The following is a 24929-nucleotide window of genomic DNA, read 5'->3' as shown; positions in this document are numbered from 1 at the left end:
ATTATTATGAAATAGTCACAATCATGAAGATAAGCTCAATCAGATCGTTGAAGCAAACTCCTCTCGTGAGTTTATTTTCTCAAAAAATTTAATGTATTTTTATATGTCAACTTAATTAGTTTTCCTAATTACTTATAATATGTGTGTTGATTTGGTTATTTAAAATTATACATGTCAATTTGTTGTTAATAAGAAAATCATATGTTTGCGGTATATGTGACAATGCCATACGTGAATTTATATGCCAATATTAATTAAACGAAGTATAATTAATCCTATTTTATAATTTACATACTAAGATTTATCAAAATGGTTTGTGTGAGCTTTTAAACAATATAACTCAAGCTAAATTTTAAACAAGTAGTTTAAACCATGATTTAACCCATTTGACCCGTTCCTCTTGTAGTTGGTAGTTTGTCTCCTGTTTATACTCCTCTTATAGTTGACCATTTGACCTGCAAACCCCTACAATTATATTTTTTCCACCAACGGAAAATACGAAACATCCTAGCATATAAGAATTTTAAGTTAACCGAGAATTGGTGCTACAATCAATTGATTCCCTATAGACATTTGTTGTTTGATTTATGTATGCGTTTGTGTGACTTCAGATACAGTTCTTTAGAAAATAAAAAAAGAATTCATAAAATTATGTAGAAATTTTAGCAACAGGCTGAATTGATGAACATGAATATGTTTAAATGAGTCAAATGGAGATCTTTGGGAAGTTGTAAATAGGTCTGACTCAGCAAATGAATACGCCAAAGGAGTTATGAGTACTTTTGTCCACTACTCTCTTTTTCTTTTTCGTCACATTTTCTTCCGAATTCATCTGGACCAATGCCTTCCACCAGGCTTAGTAAAATAATAAATAAAGTAACTCATGATCAAGGATTATAAGGGATCTCATGATATTATTTATATTAACACACCTTTAACAACCAGAAATTCAACAAAATACAACTACAATAATTGTAATCAATAATAATTTTCAAGCTGATGCTCTTTATCTTTATTGTCATTGTCCTTTTTTTAATGTAATGCAGGACCTTTTGTCCCCAACCCACCATAAACTTACAGCTAATGGCATCCACTTCAGCATCAGTTTCTCAAAAGAGCTTCAAGTATGATGTCTTTTTGAGCTTCCGGGGTGAAGACACGCGCAAGAACTTTGTTGATCATCTCTATCATGCTCTTCACCAGAAAGGCATTATAACTTACAAAGATGATGAAAAAATCCAGAAAGGGGAAAGAATAAGTGAGCAACTCATCAGATCCATTAAAGACTCGAGATTTCACATCATTGTTTTCTCCAAGAACTATGCATCTTCATCATGGTGCTTGGATGAGCTCGTAAAGATTATCGAGTGCCAAACGACAAAGGAGCAGACTGCTTACCCCATATTCTTTGATGTGGAACCCACTGAAGTCCGTCACCAAAGTGGGGCATTTGGAAAAGCCTTTGCAGAACATGAAACGGTTAGTAGGAGCTTTGTTCTACCTCTCGACTATCTTTGTTCCACTCTAGCATTTTGTTGCAGCGGATCATCTTCTTCATTGAATGGTGTCATAGTGGATCCGGTAACATCTTTATCATTGAACTTGTATATGTATTATTCAGTGAACGATTTATGTTTCAGTGCAGAAGACGTTTCTTATCCAAGTGCTTTGTACTTGTGTTAAATATTGTTAAGACTAAGAAAGCTTTGAACTTTATCAAACAGGAAAATGAAGATGATGTTGGAAGATGGAGAAATGCTCTCAAAGAAGCAGCCGGCTTGGCTGGGATGGAGTTGAAGACTACTTTTAATGGGTAATTCCTTCATCTTATATTCTTCTTTTCTTTCCTATGTAACATGTTCTTCATAGGGACATTCAAGCAACCTGAATGAATCTTCTTTAATTCATAGGCATGAAGCTAAATTTATCCAACAAATTGTTCAAGAAATTTCACCAAAGTTACATATCATTAATTCAAGCATTGATGAAAAGTTAGTAGGTATGGAGACCCGGGTAAAGCGTGTGATTTCATCTTTACAAACTGGTTCCGACGATGTTCGCATGATAGGGATCAAGGGGATGGGAGGTGGTGGAAAGACAACTTTGGCGAGAGCTGTTTTTGATCTAACATCCGTTTGGTTTGAAGGTGTAAGCTTTGTTGAGAATGTCCGAGAAGTTTCAAAAGGCTCTTCGACTGGTTTGAAGAAATTGCAAAAACAAGTCCTTAAAGATGTGTTAGCTGATCAAAACATTGATGTAACAAGTGTTTCTGATGGGAAAAATAAGATGAAAAGGATGATGCCTGGTAGAAAGGCTCTTGTTGTTCTAGATGATGTGGATGATATAGAGCAACTTGACGCGTTAGCTGGTGAGCTTACATGGTTTAAGCCAGGAAGTAGAATCATCATCACAACAAGAGATAAGCAGGTGTTGTTAGCACACCGGGTGAACTTCATTCATGATGTCAGTCTATTATCAAATGAGGAAGCGGTTTGCCTATTTAGTAGGCATGCATTTGGGAGAGAGATTCCAGTTCATGGGTATGAAGAGCTATCTAGAAAAGTTGTACATTATGCTGCTGGTCTTCCCTTAACAATCAAAGTTTTGGGTTCACATCTTTGTGGTAGAAGTGATCATGTATGGAAAGATGCGATAGAAAGACTAAAAACTATCCCTGAAGATCAAACTTTTAAAAGATTGGAGATAAGCTATAATGGCCTAGAGGATGATCAGAAAGAAATCTTTCTAGATGTTGTATGCATGATGAAATATAACAAGAAAGAAGATGCAATCAGAATACTTGACAGTTGTGGATATTATGCTGAAATTGGTTTAGGTGTTCTTGAGCAGAAATCTTTGATAACTATTTCTGGTTATGGCAAGTTAGGCTTCCATGACCGTATAGAAGAAATGGGCTGGAATATAGTGCGTCGTTCGCATCCTAACGAGCCTAGCAGACATAGTCGATTATGGATTAAAGAGGAAATTGAAGACATATTGTTTAAGGAATTGGTAAGTTTTAAGTTTATATGAAATGTGGACAACTAGGAAATATTATTTTCTTTGACAAATTTTCACACCAGCATTTTTTTTATTATGTACAGGGCACCAAAGCAACAAGAAGTATGTATTTGAGAAGTTCCAATCTCCATCCTGTTATTATTATGAAAGGTATTAGAAAGATGGAAGAACTTAGACTACTTGATGTGCGATGCTACGCAAAAGAAGTTGATGAAGTTAGCAAATACTTACCAGATGCTTTACAATCTCTATGTTGGAGTTGCCACCCTTTTCGGTCTTTACCTGAAATGTTTCAAGCAAATAACCTTGTTTACCTTGAAATGCATGAGTGCAATATAATTGAACTCTGGGAAGGAGGAGAAAGAAAGGTAGAATAATGCATATAATGTTATATATTGTGATTACACTGATTCTCATCTATTTTTCTTTTCTTATGATAGGTTTTTAATAAGCTTAAATTCCTTAACCTCAGTTATTCTTTAAAGTTAAGAACCTTTGACCTTAGCATGACCCCACATCTTGAGGAGTTAAATCTTAAAGGATGTGGGGACTTTGTAGAACTCCAATCGCCCGTTGAATGCCCGAATCTCAAAGTACTCAACCTCAGTCGTTCTAAGGTGAGTCACCTTAACATTGGGATGGTTCCACATCTTGAGGAGTTAAATCTTGAAGGATGTGGGGACTTTGTAGAACTCAAATTGCCCGTTGAATGCCTGAATCTCAAAATACTCAACCTCAGTCGTTCTAAGGTGAGTCACCTTAACATTGGGATGGTTCCACATCTTGAGAAATTATATCTTGAAGATTGTTCTCATCTTAAAGAAATTCATGCTCCGGTGGGATGTCTTAAAAAGCTTGTTTACTTTAGCTTAAGTTATTGCTTAAATGTTGTATATTTTAGTGTTTACAAACAACATGAGTCAGCTTCTCTTATAGATACAGTGAAAATAAAGGTTAATACAGATTTTTATGGAGGGTTTAGGTTTATATGTATATATGATGAACATAGATCCTCATGGAGTGGAAATTTAGAGAAACTTTTTGGTTTTGGTTCAAGCGTTTGCGAAAACCAAGAGTATTTTCTAGCAACTGTATGTGATTTACAACATTTAAGAGAGCTTACACTTGAAGGAAGTATTCCTCAGGACCTGTGGCGGTTAGAAAGTCTAGAGAAGCTAACTTTGAGTTTGCAACAGTTTCAACATCTTCCGGATAGTATTTTTATGTTGAAAAATCTGAAATCACTTAAACTTGGTTATTGTCGGGCTCTTGAGCAGTTACCTGAGAATATATGCAGATTAGAGTGTTTAGAAGAATTAATCATAAGAGATTGCAGATCCTTACGAGATATTCCGAACAACATATGTAGGTTGAAATGTTTAAAACGTCTAGAGCTCTCCAATTGTCCAAATATTAAGAAATTGCCAGAGGAACTTGGGAGTTTAGAATGTTTGAAAGAGTTATGGATAAAAGATACAGACATTAATCGTCTTCCGCAGAGCATTTATCAATTGAAAGGTCTGCGTATTTATGGGTCCATGTGGCAACTTGAATCCTATGGTTTTACATCCATTTTGGCTGAGGAAGATCATCGTTGGACAAGACTTTGAAAATAAGCTTGTCAGCCACAACATGAGTATTTGTCTTAATCAGGTACATCAAAACAGATTAATCACTTCTTTATTAATCATATACGAATTTATACTTGCAATCAATTCACAATTTAACGATGTTGTTTGTTTACACTCGTGATTATGAGGCTCAATTGAATCAAATTATACATATTCATGTATTTTTTAATTCATGCACACCACCTGCTCGACTAAATGCTTGTGTAAGAAATTTTCATCTTTAAATCAAAATCGATGAAAAGACCTTGTTATCTTCTTTCATTTTATATGGTGATTGGAACATATCATTTTATATAGTGATTGGAACATATTAGTAGACCGAAACCTGTCATTCCATGACGTCTGTGCTATTTTTTTCTTTCTAAATCAGTTTTAATCTCAATATACTTATGTTATGTTTGCTAAGTAGCATTTTGAAACACGTATAAAACTTGTAAATTTATGGTTTGCAGGCCATTCTTTGAGGGCCAACACGTATAAAACACGTATACTCATTGACGGAGCTCTAATACTCGTTGATGGTGCTAGAGCTAAACTCTCCGTAAGTTTATTTCTGAGAGGCTTTTGTATAATTGAATATTGGTTATTTATTTATTTGATTTGTTTGCTTTCAGCTTCAATTTGTCTTGTGAAAAGAGATACGAGATGCTAAAGAGTCTTTTTGTATTTTGTGATGTGAGCATACATGCACACCACATGTTTGTTAAAACTCCTGTGTGGACTTTGTATTTTGCCATACATTTGTTTGCTTTTGAATTTTATTTCTGTGTGAATTCTGAATTTATTTCTGTGTGAACTGTGATTGTCAGTATTTAGTATATTTTGCACTTTGATAAGATACTTTCTGAATTTATCAGATTTTGTGGTTCTAGATTGTTGCTGTGATTATGATAATATTGATCCCTGGTTCTTATTTTATATAAATAATGTTACTGCGATTATTTTGTTGCTGAAAGAGTTATGGATATAATACACGGGCATAAGGCGTCTTCCGGGGAGCATTTATCAATTGAAAGGTCTACGTATTTATGGTTCCAGGGAGGAACTGGAGTCGTATGGTTTTACATCCATCCCGGAGTTCTTTTGGGTAGAGCTGTGAATAATATCTCCTTACAATCATGAATGCTTGAATCACCTGCTCGACGAACTGCATGCGTGAAAATTTTAATGTTGAAATCAGAATTTGTTGTCTTTCATTATATTATCTTTTTCTGTACCTTCAATTTATGTGGTGATTTGAACAGATCAGTAAACGAACTGTTACTCGGATCTCGATCCGGGCTCGGGTTTTTTGGTCGTTTATTCAGTCTCTTTTTGGTCGTTCTGTACTTTCATTTTATGATGTGCATGTGTGAAAATTTAATGTTCAAATTTATAGTAGAGGAAATAAAAATGAACCGGATCAATGGTAAGGATTGAAGTATGAAGGATCTCTAAAGTATCCGTAAGTTTATTTCTGAGAGGCTTTTATATAGTTAAATATTGGTATTGGTTTTATTTATATATTTATTTATTTATTTTTTTTTCAGCTTCAATTATTGTCATAATTAATTAAAAATATTTTGAAAGTTTCATACGTCATGTTTGACCAGCAAAAAGTCAAACATGGCCTGAAACTCATGATTAATCAAATTGCTGCTATTAAGTAACAATTCATCCACTTCCCAATTAAACTGAATTATCATATCCTTAAACTTTTGTATACAGCCCAATGACTAAAATACCCTTACTATGAAAGAGTTCAAAAGTGGATATACCATATGTTAGGACCTGCAATAAGAGTTTTCAGTCCAATACAAGTCAGAAAAAGATTGACTTATAACACTAATCACCAAAATAAACTTGTGATCTTTAATAAATTCCAGTAAGACAATGGCTTCAATAGTTTGTTTTTGTGATTATGTACCTGGTATACTAAGAATGATCTTAAGGTGCCAACAAAAAACTAGTAGCTGATATATTCTATCAATAAGGAACCACCAGCATGTGCAGTTGACCACAAGAAAGTCAACCATAGTCAAAAGGTCAATTTTGATCAAAAAACACAGATTTGACAAAAAAAAAAAAAACAGTTTTGACCACAAACTAGTCAAAATAAGGGCCTTTACTCTCTACATATATTTGCACATATGTTTTGAATATCTTGAACGCTTATCACAATTATTCGAGAATGCTTGAGTTGAACGATGATGTTTGTTTACACTGGTGCTTATGAGGCTGAATTGAATCATTGCCTAATTTTTTGCTAAGTAGCATTTTGAAACACGTATAAAACTTGTAAATTTATGGTTTGCAGGCCATTCTTTGAGGGCCAACACGTATAAAACACGTATACTCATTGACGGAGCTCTAATACTCGTTGATGGTGCTAGAGCTAAACTCTCCGTAAGTTTATTTCTGAGAGGCTTTTGTATAATTGAATATTGGTTATTTATTTATTTGATTTGTTTGCTTTCAGCTTCAATTTGTCTTGTGAAAAGAGATACGAGATGCTAAAGAGTCTTTTTGTATTTTGTGATGTGAGCATACATGCACACCACATGTTTGTTAAAACTCCTGTGTGGACTTTGTATTTTGCCATACATTTGTTTGCTTTTGAATTTTATTTCTGTGTGAATTCTGAATTTATTTCTGTGTGAACTGTGATTGTCAGTATTTAGTATATTTTGCACTTTGATAAGATACTTTCTGAATTTATCAGATTTTGTGGTTCTAGATTGTTGCTGTGATTATGATAATATTGATCCCTGGTTCTTATTTTATATAAATAATGTTACTGCGATTATTTTGTTGCTGAAAGAGTTATGGATATAATACACGGGCATAAGGCGTCTTCCGGGGAGCATTTATCAATTGAAAGGTCTACGTATTTATGGTTCCAGGGAGGAACTGGAGTCGTATGGTTTTACATCCATCCCGGAGTTCTTTTGGGTAGAGCTGTGAATAATATCTCCTTACAATCATGAATGCTTGAATCACCTGCTCGACGAACTGCATGCGTGAAAATTTTAATGTTGAAATCAGAATTTGTTGTCTTTCATTATATTATCTTTTTCTGTACCTTCAATTTATGTGGTGATTTGAACAGATCAGTAAACGAACTGTTACTCGGATCTCGATCCGGGCTCGGGTTTTTTGGTCGTTTATTCAGTCTCTTTTTGGTCGTTCTGTACTTTCATTTTATGATGTGCATGTGTGAAAATTTAATGTTCAAATTTATAGTAGAGGAAATAAAAATGAACCGGATCAATGGTAAGGATTGAAGTATGAAGGATCTCTAAAGTATCCGTAAGTTTATTTCTGAGAGGCTTTTATATAGTTAAATATTGGTATTGGTTTTATTTATATATTTATTTATTTATTTTTTTTTCAGCTTCAATTATTGTCATAATTAATTAAAAATATTTTGAAAGTTTCATACGTCATGTTTGACCAGCAAAAAGTCAAACATGGCCTGAAACTCATGATTAATCAAATTGCTGCTATTAAGTAACAATTCATCCACTTCCCAATTAAACTGAATTATCATATCCTTAAACTTTTGTATACAGCCCAATGACTAAAATACCCTTACTATGAAAGAGTTCAAAAGTGGATATACCATATGTTAGGACCTGCAATAAGAGTTTTCAGTCCAATACAAGTCAGAAAAAGATTGACTTATAACACTAATCACCAAAATAAACTTGTGATCTTTAATAAATTCCAGTAAGACAATGGCTTCAATAGTTTGTTTTTGTGATTATGTACCTGGTATACTAAGAATGATCTTAAGGTGCCAACAAAAAACTAGTAGCTGATATATTCTATCAATAAGGAACCACCAGCATGTGCAGTTGACCACAAGAAAGTCAACCATAGTCAAAAGGTCAATTTTGATCAAAAAACACAGATTTGACAAAAAAAAAAAAAAACAGTTTTGACCACAAACTAGTCAAAATAAGGGCCTTTACTCTCTACATATATTTGCACATATGTTTTGAATATCTTGAACGCTTATCACAATTATTCGAGAATGCTTGAGTTGAACGATGATGTTTGTTTACACTGGTGCTTATGAGGCTGAATTGAATCATTGCCTAATTTTTTGGTCCATTCCAAACCAAAACTATCAAAGAACTGCTTAGTAACCGGATACTAACCGAGCTGCTTACAAAGAACTGATTGAAAAATCAAACTATCAAGGTCTGGTTAATTTATGTTTATTAGATTTTTGGTTATATCTGTTTACTATGATATGAAAAATTTTAAAACATGTAGGAAGGAGCTAAATTTATCAAAAAAAAACAAGAAGCAAAACCTGTTGAAATTTTTAACAATGAACTGATGAAGAAAAACACAATACATCTAAATGAGTTTAACGGGTTTGGTGAGTTTTGTTAAACAGGCTAAAACTGGTTGATGGGTTTGGGGAGTAATCATTTCTAAATCGGCCTGTTTTGTCCTGCACCCATTCTGACCGGCACCTGTTTTTAACCGGGCCGCCTGTTTCGCCAGGTTTAACATAATCACTTGTTGGTTTGGTTAAATTCGTGTTTTTATTCCCAAAACTGAAACAGAGATGTCTGTCAATTGTTTAGCTCAGTTAATTTGGGTCGGTTTTATTTGACTATGAGCCACCTTTTAACTGCAGAATCGAATTTTGTGGACCAGTCCGGTCCACTACCGCCTCACCAATAACTAAATGAAAGTAATCCATCATTTACTGAAAAAATTCGTATTATTAAATATAATAATACAATGAACAATCCAACATTGGCCAATAGGAAAATGATTGACGACATGTCATGTGCCGCGTTATATTGTTCTCAGCAAATGTAAATAAAAATACAACATTTACCTACTCTCTGTCTCTTAAACTTGGACCACATGTTTACAACATTTATTTATATAACTTAAGAATGTTTTCATAAACGTATTTCAGACATTGTTCCATAATTAAAACATTAACAGGCATACACCATAACAATAACTTCAACGACAAAATAAACTTAAAAGGCACAACTTGAATCTAATAGAGATGTCCACAAATGGTGATACCATCACCTAACCGAGCCATAGAGATCTTCACCGTTGCAAGGTGCTTTGTTAAAATTTGAAGTATCCATTCGGCCTTGTTCAGTTGCCTTGTTACCAAATCCTCAGACATAGCAATAAATCCATTCCTTAGTGTCTTGTCATACACCATGATCCCTTTCACCTTCACAACTTTCATCACTAACTCGTGATTGTTAAGATAGTTTGGTTTGGGTGAAACGGGCTTTCTTGTCAAACCGGTTCAGGTTAGTTTGCAGTGAACCGGTCCCAAACCTATTTTTTGTACATCTCTAGGCTAAACCATCAAGAGGAGGCGCAAACTCAAAATCAACAAACTTTTGAGAGGCCAGCCCATTGACCAAAGGTGTGGGCACGCGAATGTCGATCAGTCCATATAGCTACGCCTAATATGTCTTAATTCAATGATGATGTTCGTTTAAACTGGTTATTATGAGGCTGAACTGTCAATAAAACCAATGATGTAGAAAATGATGTAGATATTGACAACTTTATTAATCCAGGTCATTCCAGGATAAGCCAACAGTTGCAAATTCTTTTGTTGACTTCCATTTATACCTAAACTCTATACCAATATTGCATGAGACTCAACAATACAACCGATTCACCAAATTTCTCAATTATTTTCAAAATTGATCCAAATCTTTTGAAAGTTCCATATGTCATGTTTGACCAGCAAAATGTCAAACATAAACCGAAACTCATGAATAACCAAAACACTGTCTTCTCAAAACCAATTAATTTACCAAAGAGCCCAATGACAAAAATACACTTACAATGAAAAGGTTCAAAATTTAATGTTCCAACTGTTTGAAACCCCGATACAGAATGTTCAGTCCAATACAAGTCACACAAATATTTCCCAATAACAAAAATTCCCATAAGACAATGGCTTCAAAAGTTTGATATTGTGATTGTGTACCAAGAATGAGCTTAAGCTGATACATTCTGACAATGTGCAGTTGACCAAAGAAAGTCAACCATAGTCAAACGATCATTTTTTATCAAGAAACAGTTTTGACAGCAAAAAAGTCAACGTTGACAAAAAAGTCAATTTTGGGAAAATAGCCCAACAATGACCATGACCACAGTAGTTACCGTGCAATACCAAATTCCAAGATTACACATGTCGGCCCATTTTATTACCAAAATTCCACATATTCACATCGTATGTAATTCATGTACACCATCTGCTCGACGAAATGGATGTGTCAGAATTTTCACCTTCATATCAAAATTTTGAAGATTTATTGTACTGGTTGTGACCAGCAAAAGAAATCGACGAATGGCTTTTATTTTAAAACCAAAGGTGATCAGCACTAGCCAAACTAAAACTGGTTTGTATCCAGATCGGTACCCTGATACAAACTGACTTTTTTGGGGTAGGAAATAGGTCTCATTTGGTTAAATCTGTCCACCCCAAGAGTCTCTTTCATAACTAGTTTAGTATATACTCATTTTTGCATGTGCCCACAAACTTTTATTTGTTCAAATTAAGGCAATCAGTGTCTTGACACTTATTACACTAAACAAGATTGAGAATGATGTTAAAAGTTTAACAAGTTCTTCGTCTTGTAGATGGACTTTTATTATTATTATTATTATTGTTGTTGTTGTTGTTGTACTTTTTAGGACGTTTTTTTACAATGTTTTCTCCATCTACAGACACGGAGACTTAAAGAATGTTTATGTCTGTAGAAATTATAAAAAATGCATAATATTTTAGGTTAAGTATTCATTTATTGGATTTTAGGTACCTTTGGTTTTATTTGATTTTGAAATATACTGATTGTTTGAATAGATTTTTGGAAGGGGAAAAATCTTAAATTTTTGGTGACTAAAAACTGGTTGCTAAACTGTAAGTTGGTTCACTACTATAAAATGGTGTTTTTTTATATTATTTTATTTTACTGAATTATTTATGAAAATCATAGACAATCACATTATTCTGGATATCTAATTTTCTCTTATGGGTGCTTTTTGCATACACTAAGTTTTAGATATTATTTTGTACAACTTTTAGATAAGTTGAATAATTTCGTGACTTTGTTGATTTTTGTTGGTTTAAATTGTTTATTTAGAATTATGTGACTTTGTTGATTTTTGTTGGTCCTTTGACTGGATTTAACAACACTATTACTAGTCTATGTGGATCAACCTCTCCACTAGCTAGCGGAAATCACTAGTGAGGACCGAGATCTCAGATCTTGTTTGGTTATTATTTGCACTGTGAGGGTAGAGAGAAGGGAGAGAAGAAAGAATTTGGAACTTGTGGATAAGATAGTGAAATGGCAAAAGGTTGTTGTGTGCATGAGATACACACACTATATATAGTGTGTGTGCTCATGCACTATCTATTTTATTAGCGGCCCATTGGGCTCCAAAGTACATGGCCTTGGGCCCAAACATACATATAAACGATACATATATATCAAACAAATACGAAAGACTAATACAAAAATGGGCCTGACAATCTCCCTCTAGTCTTTGGTATTTGTCCCGTTAACTTCAATCTTCAGTCGCACTCGGACTCTTATTCGAAGATATCGTCACTGGTTTGGAAGGGCTGCTTCTCAACAAGTAGTTGGACGAACTTGTTGAACTTTCTGACGATAGCATCCGTATTGTCTCGACGAACGTCTTCAACCGTGCATAGAGGTGACTCAAGAAGCTTCATCAAGTCAGCTCTGCAGAACCCAGCCATTTCATGTTCATCAAAGAACCGGAGGTCATGAGATCGTTCATAGTGAATAATGACCTCATCGTGAGCATTGTCGAACTCCCAAGCAACAAAGTCGTGAAGAAAGTTGTCATCAAAGGGCATGCCGTGAAAAATAGGTTCTCCATCCTCGTCTGTCATCTTGTATCTTCATCCTTTAGATAGCTTCTTGGTGAAGGGGTTGATATCGTTTGACTTGTATGACCTACCCGGGTTTAGAATAAACTTTGGGTAGTCATATTTCCATTCATGATTCAAGAACCGTTTGAACCATCCCTCCACTGTTCCTTCCTTCTCACCACGACCCACCGTTTTTCTGAAGTAGTTCATATCCAGGATCGATAAGGTGTGCATATCTCCATAAGGGATATATGTTAAATCACCATTTGCACGACGAACAACCCAACTTTTGCTGTCCTTGTGCCACCTTGCATATAGGATAGGATCGAACGGCTTTGATCTCCACCTCATGCTTGCCATACTGCTCACACCATAATACTTGATACACTTTCTTGATCTTTTGCGAGCATGCTTGGTAGAGGGAGCGACAACTGGCTATTGAGCAACGGGTTCTTCAATCACCATCTCCGGAGTGTCCGAATTAGGTGAGTAATTGATGCCATCATCACTATCATCTTTATTCTCCACGGCTTCTTGAACTAGTGAGCTAGTACCTGCAGCAGAACAAACGTTAAAAATAGAGGCAATTTCAGCCTCGACTGCTACGTCAGTCTCACGTGTTTTATTTTCTTCACTTTGCGATTCCTCCTCCGCCATCTTATTTCCACCAGTGGCATGACCATCACCACTGTCATCACCATTTCCACCATTTCCACCATGAGGATCATCGACACTATCATACTCGTGGTCATCATCATCATTACCTTCATCCTCTTCACCCTCATTTTCATTATCACCAACATCATCGTCATCATCATATGTTTCATCATCATCGTCATCACCACTTCCATCACCTCCACCACCTCCTTGAGCTACATTATTGTTGTTGAACAATAGGAACCAAAGCAGATGTAGCAGGAGCACTAACTTGTTCACCCGTAGTAGGTATAACAAGTGGGGAACTTATGGAACTGACCAGCCCAGTTGTGGCGGCAGTTGTAACCACGAGTTCAGTGCTTACTATGGTTCCAACAACCGTAGGAGGCTCATCTTTACTCTTCTTCACACCAGAACCTCCTTCTCCAGCATCTTTCCTGGTTTCGCCGGTGTATTGGAAGCCATGTAGCCTTCCTTGAGCTCTAACATTTTCGGTGTCAGCGACCAAATTGACAAGAGCTGTTTGTCATCTATTGCTCTGCTCAGTCCTTGGCTTGTTTACACGCAGAAAGTCACGGAAAGTCTCCATCAAGTGATTCTTGTGGTTGTTCACATCCTCGTCACTCAAGCGCATCACCTCCATAACTGCAACATAGCGATTGACAAGTGACTCATTTACACGACCTTGAGTGTCGCGTTTTTCTTCTATCTCACCTTCAAGCTGCTCAACCATGTCACGCAGCTTCACACTTTCACCCATGAGTCTATCCACGTCCCTTGAGGAACTGGATCCACCCTCCAACAGACTGACTTTTGAGGCCAGTTGTTCAAAGTCTATCCAAACTCAATCAAGTGTAGAATCCAATTCCCTCCTGAAGTTGTTATGTAACATCCCGTTTTCTCGTTTCAGTTAATAATATAAATTGTGAGTTATTATGAGTCGGGCTTGTGCTGGTTTAAATGGATATGAGTTACGGACTTGGGTTAAAAGGAAAGAAGAAAAGACTATGGGCTTAAGCCCATGATCCATAATATATAAACCATAAATTCTCTTTAATTCATTCATTTCACATATTCCATACACCACCAAAAACACACACTTAAGCTCTCTCTCTAGTTCTCTCTTTATCTTAGCCGAAACCAAGAGGAAAACCGAGCATCGACCCGATGTAATGATAGTATGATATTGTATGGATCCAAACCCGCTAGATCTAGTCGCGAAACGACGAGCCGACACCCTAAACCATTAAAGTCACGAGATCGGGGTAGAATCGGGTATGAACCGAGCAAAAGAAGAGCCTGGGGTCACCCTAGCTCAGATCTGGATCGAACGGGACGAAAAACGGTGGAAAACAAGTGAGATCTCGCTTTTCCAGCGAGATCCCGGTTTTCCATCGATGACGGTGCCGGAAAGGCGGCGCCGGAAAGTGGGTACGAGGTTAGGGCAATGTCAGAGAATGTCAGACTCTGACCTAAACCTAATTCGTTAATGGAAGCTTTCGTTTGACTTGTATGACCTACCCGGGTTTAGAATAAACTTTGGGTAGTCATAATTCCATTCATGATTCAAGAATCGTTTGAATCATCCCTCCACTGTTCCTTCCTTCTCACCACGACCCACCGTTTTTCTGAAGTAGTTCATATTCAGGATCGATAAGATGTGCATATCTCCATAAGGGATATATGTCAAATCACCATTAGCACGACGAACAACCCAACTTTTGTTGTCCTTGTGCCACCTTGTATATAGGATAGGATCGGAGTCATGGAACGGCTTTGATCTCCACCTCATGCTTGCCATACTGCTCACACCATAATACTTGATACACTTTCTTGATCTTTTGCGAGCATGCTTGGTAGAGGGAGCGACAACTGGCTATTGAGCAACGGGTTCTTCAATCACCATCTCCGGAGTGTCCGAATTAGGTGAGTAGTTGATGCCATCATCACTATCATCTTTATTCTCCACGGCTTCTTGAACTAGTGAGCTGGTACCTGCAGCAGAACAAACGTTAAAAATAGAGGCAATTTCAGCCTCGACTGTAGCGTCAGTCTCACGTGTTTTATTTTCTTCACTTGGCGATTCCTCCTCCGCCGTCTTATTTCCACCAGTGGCATGACCATCACCACTGTTATCACCATTTCCACCACGAGGATCATCGACACTGTCATACTCGTGGTCATTATCATCATTACCATCATCCTCTTCATCCTCATTTTCATTATCACCAACATCATCGTCATCATCATATGTTTCATCATCATCATCATCACCACTTCCATCACCTCCACCACCTCCTTGAGCTACATTATTGTTGTTGAACAATAGGAACCAAAGCAGATGTAGCAGGAGCACTAACTTGTTCACCCGTAGTAGGTATAACAAGTGGGGAACTTATGGAACTGACCTGCCCAGTTGTGGCGGCAGTTGTAACCACGAGTTCAGTGCTTACTATGGTTCCAACAACCGTAGGAGGCTCATCTTTACTCTTCTTCACACCAGAACCTCCTTCTCCAGCATCTTTCCTGGTTTCGCCGGTGTATTGGAAGCCATGTAGCCTTCCTTGAGCTCTAACATTTTCGGTGTCAGCGACCAAATTGACAAGAGCTGTTTGTCATCTATTGCTCTGCTCGGTCCTTGGCTCGTTTACACGCAGAAAGTCACGGAAAGTCTCCATCAAGTGATTCTTGTGGTTGTTCACATCCTCGTCACTCAAGCGCATCACCTCCATAACTGCAACATAGCGATTGACAAGTGACTCATTTACACGACCTTGAGTGTCGCGTTTTTCTTCTATCTCACCTTCAAGCTGCTCAACCATGTCACGCAGCTTCACACTTTCACCCATGAGTCTATCCACGTCCCTTGAGGAACTGGATCCACCCTCCAACAGACTGACTTTTGAGGCCAGTTGTTCAAAGTCTATCCAAACTCAATCAAGTGTAGAATCCAATTCCCTCCTGAAGTTGTTATGTAACACTAGTTGTTCAAAGTCTATCCAAACTCAATCTGCCTCTCTCTCTCGCACCATCTCTCTTCCTCTCGTCTTCAAATCTCTGGCAGTCTCGACTCGGTTCCTTCCCGAAACAAAACCACGACTCGTGAACATATAATAGGTAAAGTTAATTCGAGTTTTAGTATTGTTGTATTCGTATAGAGATTGTCGGTTTTAAACCGTTAAAAATCGGTTATATTGTTGGTCATATAATTTGAAAAGGGTTAATTTGGGTATTGAGTTGTTTTGAATCGGGTAAAAGGTGCACGATCGGATAATAGATATATCAAGTTTCTTATGCGTTTAATTGACAATTGTTATCTTGGTTTCGTTTTGGGTTATACGTTAGTCATTAAACTAGAGTCTCGGGTTCACGTCTCATCCTAGACCGATTTTGGTATTAATCTTATACTTAACAAATAAGGGTTATTATTAGTACTAACATTACTACATAAAAACTATTATTAGTATTAATATGTTGAGTTTACTATTATAGGTATTTTATTATTAATATTATTATTACCATTATTATTACAAATATTGAAGTTAAAACTATTATTAACAAGATTATTATTATTATAAATATTAAAATTGTTATTAATATTATTAAATGTCATATTATTATTATTTATTAAAAATCATATTTTATCATTAATTACTAGCAATAATATCATTATAGTATATTATGAATTCGTTTAGAAATCAAACCGACATCGAGTATAATATCGTTATTTACTATCAATAATAATTATTATTATTATTTTTTTTTTACCAACAACATCTTAATTAATATTAAGATCTTTATTCTCTAACTATTATTATTAGTATTATTAATAATAAGTACGGTTATTATTTTACGTCATATCGTACATATCTATATATCTATATATGAAACACTTCTTTTAAAATTATTATTATCATTACTATCATCATCATAAATAATATTATTATAAGCTTCATTATAAATTCATTTTCATAAAACCGAACTCGTGATTTAAACCCGTCTTTTTTTCTTTTAATATTGGTTTAGCTATTTCAAAGCCCAATAAAATGATATTTTATTATTAATTATGTACGAGTCCCTAATCATTAACAAATTAACCGATAATCCGATTTACAACCGAACCTTCTCGTCCAATGTTTCCAATATAATTTCATTTTGGTTTCAAGTTCATTAATATATATTACGTTATTTATTTTAGCTAAGGTGTTTATCGTTTCAAGTCGGATCTTTCATTTACCGTTCGAGCTTCATTTATTTATCTATTTGAGGTGAGTACTTTCATACCCCTTTTTTTATCTTTCGTTTTGGGGTGACATTTCATACTTATCAAACTAAATGCTTTAATTACTTGCATCTTAAACCCACAAACGTGATTGTATACCTTACTTGAATAATTGCTCGATTTGGTGTTGTATGCTTATTTAACTATGTGTTTACAGCTTTTGGATGGTGAAACTATAAATCCTATACCATTTGGCAAATGGCAAGGTGTCGTTAACGTATGCTATTAACGATAACTATAAATCCTAGACTACTCGGCATCCCCTTGTAGTTAGGTGATGCTAATGTAAGCTTGTTAGCAACTGTCATAAAATCCTAGACTAATTGCCAATAGCTAGGTGTCGCTAACTTGTTTAGCGATAACTATTTACTCCAGTTTATAGCTCTTATTTATTGTTTTGTATACAAGTTTTGTGGATTTTAATACTATACACTTATATGCTCAAACTTATGAATTGCTCACCAACCTTTGTGTTGACAAACTCTATTTTATGAAATGTTACAGGTTTGACTTTTGTTGACTCGAGTGCTTGATGGAAAACGTTACCAAGACTATTAGGGTATTAGTAAAACGAACAATATGAATGCTATTTGTTTATATGAACGAGATGTGTTGTTATTGATTTGTTGAAATAAATTGAGTTGAATAAATATTGTCACTTTAAATAGTGTCTTGTGTATTTGTCCAATCACGTTGCACCCCGGCATGTTCCGCCGCCTTTGGTCGGGGTGTGACAGTTATGATGACCAGTTTGTTAAGGTCTAGTTCGTTATGATGACCAGTTCGTTAAGGTCCAATTCGTTATGATGACCAATTCGTTATAAGGTCCAATTCGTTATAATAGCAAATTCGTCAGGAAGACGGGGTAAGCAGTATGCTCCATCGTCTTGTGGCACTCCATGATCTTTAGGAGCTCATCTAAGCACCATGATGAAGATGCATAGTTCTTGGAGAATACGATGATGTAAAATCTGGACTCTTCAATGGATCTGATGAGCTGATCACTTATCCTTTCTCCTTTCTGGATTTTTTCATCATCTTTGAAAGTTATAATGCCTTTCTGTTGAAGAGCATGGTAGAGATGATCAACAAAGTTCTTTCGTGTGTCTTCACCCCGAAAGCTCAAAAAGACATCATACTTGAAGCTCTTATGAACTGATGAAGCTGAAGTAGACGCCATTGAATGTAAGCTTCGAAGATCGATAGTATAAAATGAATTCTTTATTAATTGGGGAAAAAGTTAATAAACTTAATGGAAACTGAGTTGGAATATGACTTTGAGTGGAAAAAGTAAAGGTCCTTATTTGTTCAAGATATGAACAAGATTCTTTATCTGCCATTTCAACAAAAAGAATAGATAATTCAATCACCAAGACTTTAATATATATTTCATATAAGATCAGTCCTCTTATAGCTAGATCTGTGGTATCAAATATAGGCTCGAGCTCGACTTCAAGCTCCTTTAAATATGGCCTAGGTCAACCCAACCCGGTACAAAAAAATGACATATTTCACCCATTAGCAAACACACTCAATCATGCACAAACAAGGCTACGTTGACCCGTTCTCAACACATGTTTACCCTAGGGAACATTGAGCTATTTTAATATTACTTGAAGCAGTTGTAGGGTTTATTCATCTATACAACTAAATATAATCCTCAAGATTCATAATGAGCTCATGAAGAAAGATATAGTCAACCTGTCATGTTTTTACTTGTATGCGCATCAGCTAGTAATTTTCTTAAAGACTTGGTCTGGCATATACTTCTTTGTGATGCAAGAGCTTCCGGCTTATTAAGTTGGCCCAGCCAAAATATTTTGTTTATTGTTATTTATAAATCGTGTTGAATCTAGCATATAAAAGAAATGATGGCAAAAAACCAAACAACTATCCGTTGTTCTTCATTATGTTTTGGTAAATTGCTACTTCAAACATCTGAAATTACAATGATATGAAAGAACTAAAGATTAAACTGATCAAGCAAACTATAGAAGATCCAAAAAATTGAAGAATCATAAGTTGTTTCAGCAAAGATCAATAGTTAGCATAAGATTAGACAGTTGTTTGTATTTTGTTCATCAATAGTGCGTAACTGTATATTGTTTGATTTTGTTCATCAGTAGTGTGTAACTATAACTGATTTGTTAGATGTCTCTTTCACATGTATATAATGAAGAAGAGAGTCACTTTTTCATTAACACTTTAACACATCAAAACATTAACCTAAATGATGAGCTAAGGTTGAGGGGGAGCAATAGATTATAAGTTTTCGATTATAGTTAATACAAAATTGTTATTTCATATGAAACCTCAATTAGCTTTATGATTTCCGATGTATATTTACTTTAATAATACTAATTAGTTCATAGTTCAAATATGAATTTAATTAATGTGATACTAATCCATTCAAAGGATTAGATTAGCAATTTACTGTTTCATTAGTGTAATTGTGTTTATTAGCTTAGATTGAGATCTAGAATCCTAACAATATGGTTATTAGGTCTCTTGTTTACTTAGTTTTGATATTATAATATTGTCAATAACGTTTGTTCTTGAACCCTTTGGTTCGTCTCTAACTTTTCGGTTAGATGAAGTCTATCAATAAATTATGAGTTTCATGAGCCATTTGAGTAAAGCCGTGGATTAATTCGACATCATTTTGTCTCCTTTTCCTGTTGGATAAATGTCCCTATGTATAGAGGTGTGTGGCCTGTCATTAATAAAGAACGTTCTTAATTAACTAATTCATGTTAATGCCCAATCATTAATAATTTATGCAAGAAGGGAATTTTGACTAATGAGATTGCAATTTAAAAACTATGATTTATTTATTAATGTCCTAATAGGATTGAAGCAAACTATTTGAAAATAAAACAAATGACACTTGTATTAGCAACATATTCATGCCTATTTGTACGTTGATTGTAATGTGTTCTTTGCCTGACAAAATAATTGAATTTCAAGTCACCACGAATTTACTAACAAAATCACCCGTTAAATTCTCAAAATCACAAACTCAAACATTCGAAGACTGCATGGATCGGCTCGAACATCATTAATTTATGCCAGAGATTAAATATGCTTCTATTTGAATGAGGAGCTCCCTCCAAATCTCCCCTGCACGTAGTAGGAAGCTCTATGTCATGAAAAGAATACAGAATCACAACGTGTTAAAAACAACAGAAAATTTAGGGAATTTTTTATATACCATTGTCACCATATTAGGATATTAGGCCCAATAGTCAGTTATAAGACTAGGGTGGTTGTTTCTACTTCTGTCTGCTAGCGGCTTGTTAGTCCCATTGTATTTATATTTTGCTGCATGTTATTAAATTGCTTTCAATTGTCTTAAAAAAAGGTCAGTAATAGTGTAGGTCTCCTAAAACCGGATCTAACATAATGAACGGATTTGTTCTTAATAAACGATCGATGAGGGTGCGATGAAATTAACAAACCAAACATATATTATATAGAGATAATATAGATAGTGAACGATTCCATAATAAGTAATAAAACATGAAATATATTAAACGAACCAATCCCACCCAAGGTGAGCTCCCATTGGGTGGTTGATGACACCATAGAAAACATACACATAAAGACAACAAACGTTCCCTATTAATTTATAGCTAAACACAAATAATCTATAAGTTCTTCCCATAAACGCGTCACCGAAGCTCTTGTCTCAGATCCGGATTTCTCGCCGACATTACCAATTTGATTAACCAAAATATATATAACGACTTACGCTACATTGATATCGCAAGTTATAATGCTTGGCCTTAGAAGTAGCTCCACACTAGTATTCGGAATTGTCTCATTTGAGGGTTGTAATTAATTACTAGGTGCACTCAAGTTGTTCATGTCTGAGAGAAAAAATGAATGAGACAAAAGGGGATTTGAGGAATCAATAAATGAAATGGATAATGATGATACTACAAAATAAAAAATTGAATTAGAATAAATGAGATAAATGTGATGATGGTTGTTGATGTATGAACAATAATTTGTGACTTGCGATCTCTATATGGGAAACTCGTAATATATTTTTTTCAAGCGATTACTTAAAGTTAGCATGAGTTCGGGATCCGAAAGCTTTGATGCACGCATTTAGCTTCAACGAGGAAGAAAGCTTCCAGAATGTTTATTTTTTTAGCTATTTATACTTTATTGTCATATTTATGTGTGTGTTTTCTAGTGTGTAATCAATCACCCAAGGGGAGCTCATCTTGGGTGGGATCGGTTCATTTAATATCATCAATCTTCTATTACCGATCACGAAGTCATTCAATATTATCTTTATATTATTTGTTCGATCTTTTGATTTTACCGCACCTGTCTCGATCGCTTATCAAGAACAAAATGCTTCAGATGTTAGATCCAACAGGGTACCTACAAATGGTATCAGAGCGGGTTTGAATCACCTGATTCAACTTTGTTCTTGATATTCGGTTTCTAATTCTGTGATTACCCTAACGAGACGTTAATTTCTTGACGTTTTTAAAGATCTGTTGAAGCTTTGAAATAAAGGTTGAAAAATTTAGATATAAAGTTTGGAAATAAATGTGCTTGAAGTTTGTCTTGGAGTGTAGATTCGATCGATTTTGAGGTTCGTTTTATGGTTTTTGTGAAGATTTTATGGGTTTATGATGATGAATATTTGGTGTGCGTATGTTTTCCGGCTGCCAAAACCCAGATCTAAGATGGCATGCCGCCGCCACCTCTCGTAGCGGCGACATCACAATGGATCAAACAACTTGTTCTTGAATCAATATCTAACAAAAGCTAGCAGAAATCACTTATAGCCATCGAGATCTCGGATCTTGTTTGTGTTTGATTATTTCCGAAAACAAGAAGAAAAAGGGAGTAGAGTGAGAGTTGTTAGATGGATAAGATTGTTTTTTCAAAAAGGTTGTGAAATGCATGGGCATGCTCTACTATTTATAGTAAGAGCATGGCATGCCTCATTTCCTTATAAACGGCCCAATAGGCTTGCACTACATGGCCTCAGGACCAAACATACAATAAACAAAACAACAAGCTAACAAAATTACACCGTAAATAAATTAAACAAACACAAAAGACTAATATACAAAACTTGGCCCCTACAATCTCCCTCTAGTCTTTTAGTATTTGATCGGTCAGCTTTAGCCTTCTGTCGGTTTCTTAGTCGAATCCGTCGTCGTTTACATATAGTTGATTATCAACACTAAAGGGAACGAACTTGTTAACTTCTCAATCAGAGTTGTCTCGGCGAACGTCTTCGACTGTGCCGAAAATAGAGTTGTACAACTTCAACATATCTTCTTTGCTGAGGGCAGCCAACTCATGCTCATCAAAGAAGCAGAGGAAATGCATCCTTTGGCAGTGAATAACAACCTCTCTGGGTTGTTGTTGAACTCCCAACAGATGAAATCATGAAAGATGATGGGCAAAACCAGTTCTCCACGATAGATCGGCCACCCATCTTTGTGGGTCTTGTACCTCTAGTCCTTTTTCTTCATTCCTGACACCAGATCAATCTTAGTTGGGTGACGATACAACTTACCCTTATTGAGTTTGAAGTTAGGGTAATCATGCTTCCATTTCCCGCTCAAGAATCTCATAAACCATTTTCACAACTCCTCCTCATCGGCACATTGACCAACAAATCATCTGAAGTAATTCATGTCGAGCTTGACAGTGTATGCAAGTGTAGTAGATGTAGGTCAAACCCCCATTGGCACGTCGGATTGCCCATGTTTTGTTGGACGGGTGCCACTTGCAGTAGATAATTGTGGAGTCGTCATGATAAGGATAGAGACGGTCTTGGAGACTTGCAACCCTAGTGATGTAGTGTCTTTTCTTCATCCTTTTTCTTGGTTGATGAGAAGATTCACCACCTGTTGCTGGAAGAGCCATCACCGTGGCTGGCTCCTAAGCTTGATCCGTATTCTCACTATGAACTGGAGTGTCTAGGTTTGGTGAGTAGTTTATTTCATCATCCTTAACAGCTTCTTGAGCTTAAGAATAGGTACCCACACAAGTAGAAAAATTAAAAATAGTTGCAATTTTTCCTTTAATGCAGCATCACCATCCATAATTTTCTTTGCGGGATCTTTAGTGACAACATTATTAGGAGAGTCGTCATGAGGCTGTCTTGTTCTATTGCCACCATCAACACCAACATTACCTTTTACATCACCATCACCGTTACCGCCACCATGTGGTTCATTAAAACTATCATGAGGATCATCACCCTCATCATCGTCTTCATCATCATATTCATTCTCATAATCCTCTTCATCGAAATGACCATCATCGTCTTCAACCACCACTTCCTCCTTGTTCCCAGCGACAGTTGCTCCAATATCCTAAGCAGCCACTTGAACGGTATCAACACTCACATGTGAGACGACAGTGGCCTCAACAATTGTACCAGTGACCACTGCCGCTTCACTAAAACCAAAACCAACGCCACTTCCACTCGCACCATCAAACGACTTTGACTCCACTACCACTGGCGCTAGTTTTAAAGCCTACAGTTTGAGCATTAGAAATGAGCTCAACCAAAGTGTCTTCTCTTCTTTTTCCTTTGTTTTCATCATCATCATTATTGGAATCATCTAGCTTCGGAAAACTGCTTTGGTTCGGCTTTTGAGGACGTCAATATCTTCATCACTCAGCTTCATTACCTTAACGGCATGGTTGATGAGAGCTTCATTGACCGTGTTTTGAGCATTGGTAAAGCAATCATGTTGCTCTATTTGGAGTCTAATACGTTAAACCTCGACTCTTAGATATGCATTTTAATCAATCAACATTCCAATGTTTCTTGAGGCACTTGATTTACCCTCCAACATAAGGACTCTAGAATCAAGTCCTTCAACCTCGATCATCGTCTTGTCAACTTCTGACTCTAACTCTCTCCTCAAGTTTTGTGCGAGATTTAATGAGGAAGGTAGGTTCGTTACAAAATGTGAGACCCTTGATTCAAGACTCATCACCTCATCATTACGCTCAACATTCAACAAAGATTGATTAGTTAACCAAGTATGCTGATTGTTGACTTGGTTTTGAAGAGTCTCGATCCACATACGTTGACTCTCAATCAGGGCTCTATCAACCTCCCTGTCTTGCTCCAACTTAGCAACCCTAGTAGCAAGAGTGGTTCTTTCCTTCATCACCTTCTCGTTCGTGTCTTGTTGTTCTTTCATGAACTTGATCAACATGTGTTCACGTTTCACTCTCTTCTCGTTTGATTACCCTAGTGCCTGAATCCTCTCAAGGATAGGATCTTGGTAGATTGGGGACTTCCTAAATTTCCCACTTGACCAAGGGATGGCTGATATGACTGAGTTTTGGGTGATTGTGGGTGGTGCAATTGAGAAAATGGATTTTGGTGAGGTTTGGGTAGGCATGGCTATGGTTTGGGTAGCTAAGCGTAAGGTTAACACTAAAG

General features: G+C 36.0%; 1 protein-coding gene across 1 annotated transcript; it reads left to right on the top strand.

The window, feature by feature from the left end:
• Positions 1-1083: 1083 nt before the first annotated feature.
• Positions 1084-5751, top strand: LOC143598450 (TMV resistance protein N-like). Its single transcript, XM_077076662.1, has 7 exons — positions 1084-1479; positions 1695-1813; positions 1911-3012; positions 3105-3389; positions 3462-4581; positions 5510-5558; positions 5625-5751. Exons 1-7 carry the CDS (start codon positions 1084-1086, stop codon positions 5749-5751), a joined length of 3198 nt encoding a protein of 1065 aa, XP_076932777.1.
• The last annotated feature ends 19178 nt before the right edge of the window (positions 5752-24929 follow it).

This window comes from Bidens hawaiensis, unplaced genomic scaffold, assembly GCF_021521415.1.
Source record: "Bidens hawaiensis isolate Kalapana, Puna unplaced genomic scaffold, B.hawaiensis_p1.1 tig00001904_1, whole genome shotgun sequence".
NCBI classification, from domain to species: Eukaryota; Viridiplantae; Streptophyta; class Magnoliopsida; order Asterales; family Asteraceae; genus Bidens; species Bidens hawaiensis.
The sequence above is the reverse complement of the archived record's forward strand: the minus strand, read 5'-3'. Positions and strand labels throughout refer to the sequence as shown.

Coding starts and splice junctions, on each gene's coding strand:
- LOC143598450 (XM_077076662.1), top strand. CDS start 1,084: ATGGCATCCACTTCAGCATCAGTTTCTCAAAAGAGCTTCAAGTATGAT. Junction 1,814..1,910: donor TTGAAGACTACTTTTAATGG/GTAATTCCTTCA, acceptor TTTAATTCATAG/GCATGAAGCTAAATTTATCC. Junction 3,013..3,104: donor ACATATTGTTTAAGGAATTG/GTAAGTTTTAAG, acceptor TATTATGTACAG/GGCACCAAAGCAACAAGAAG.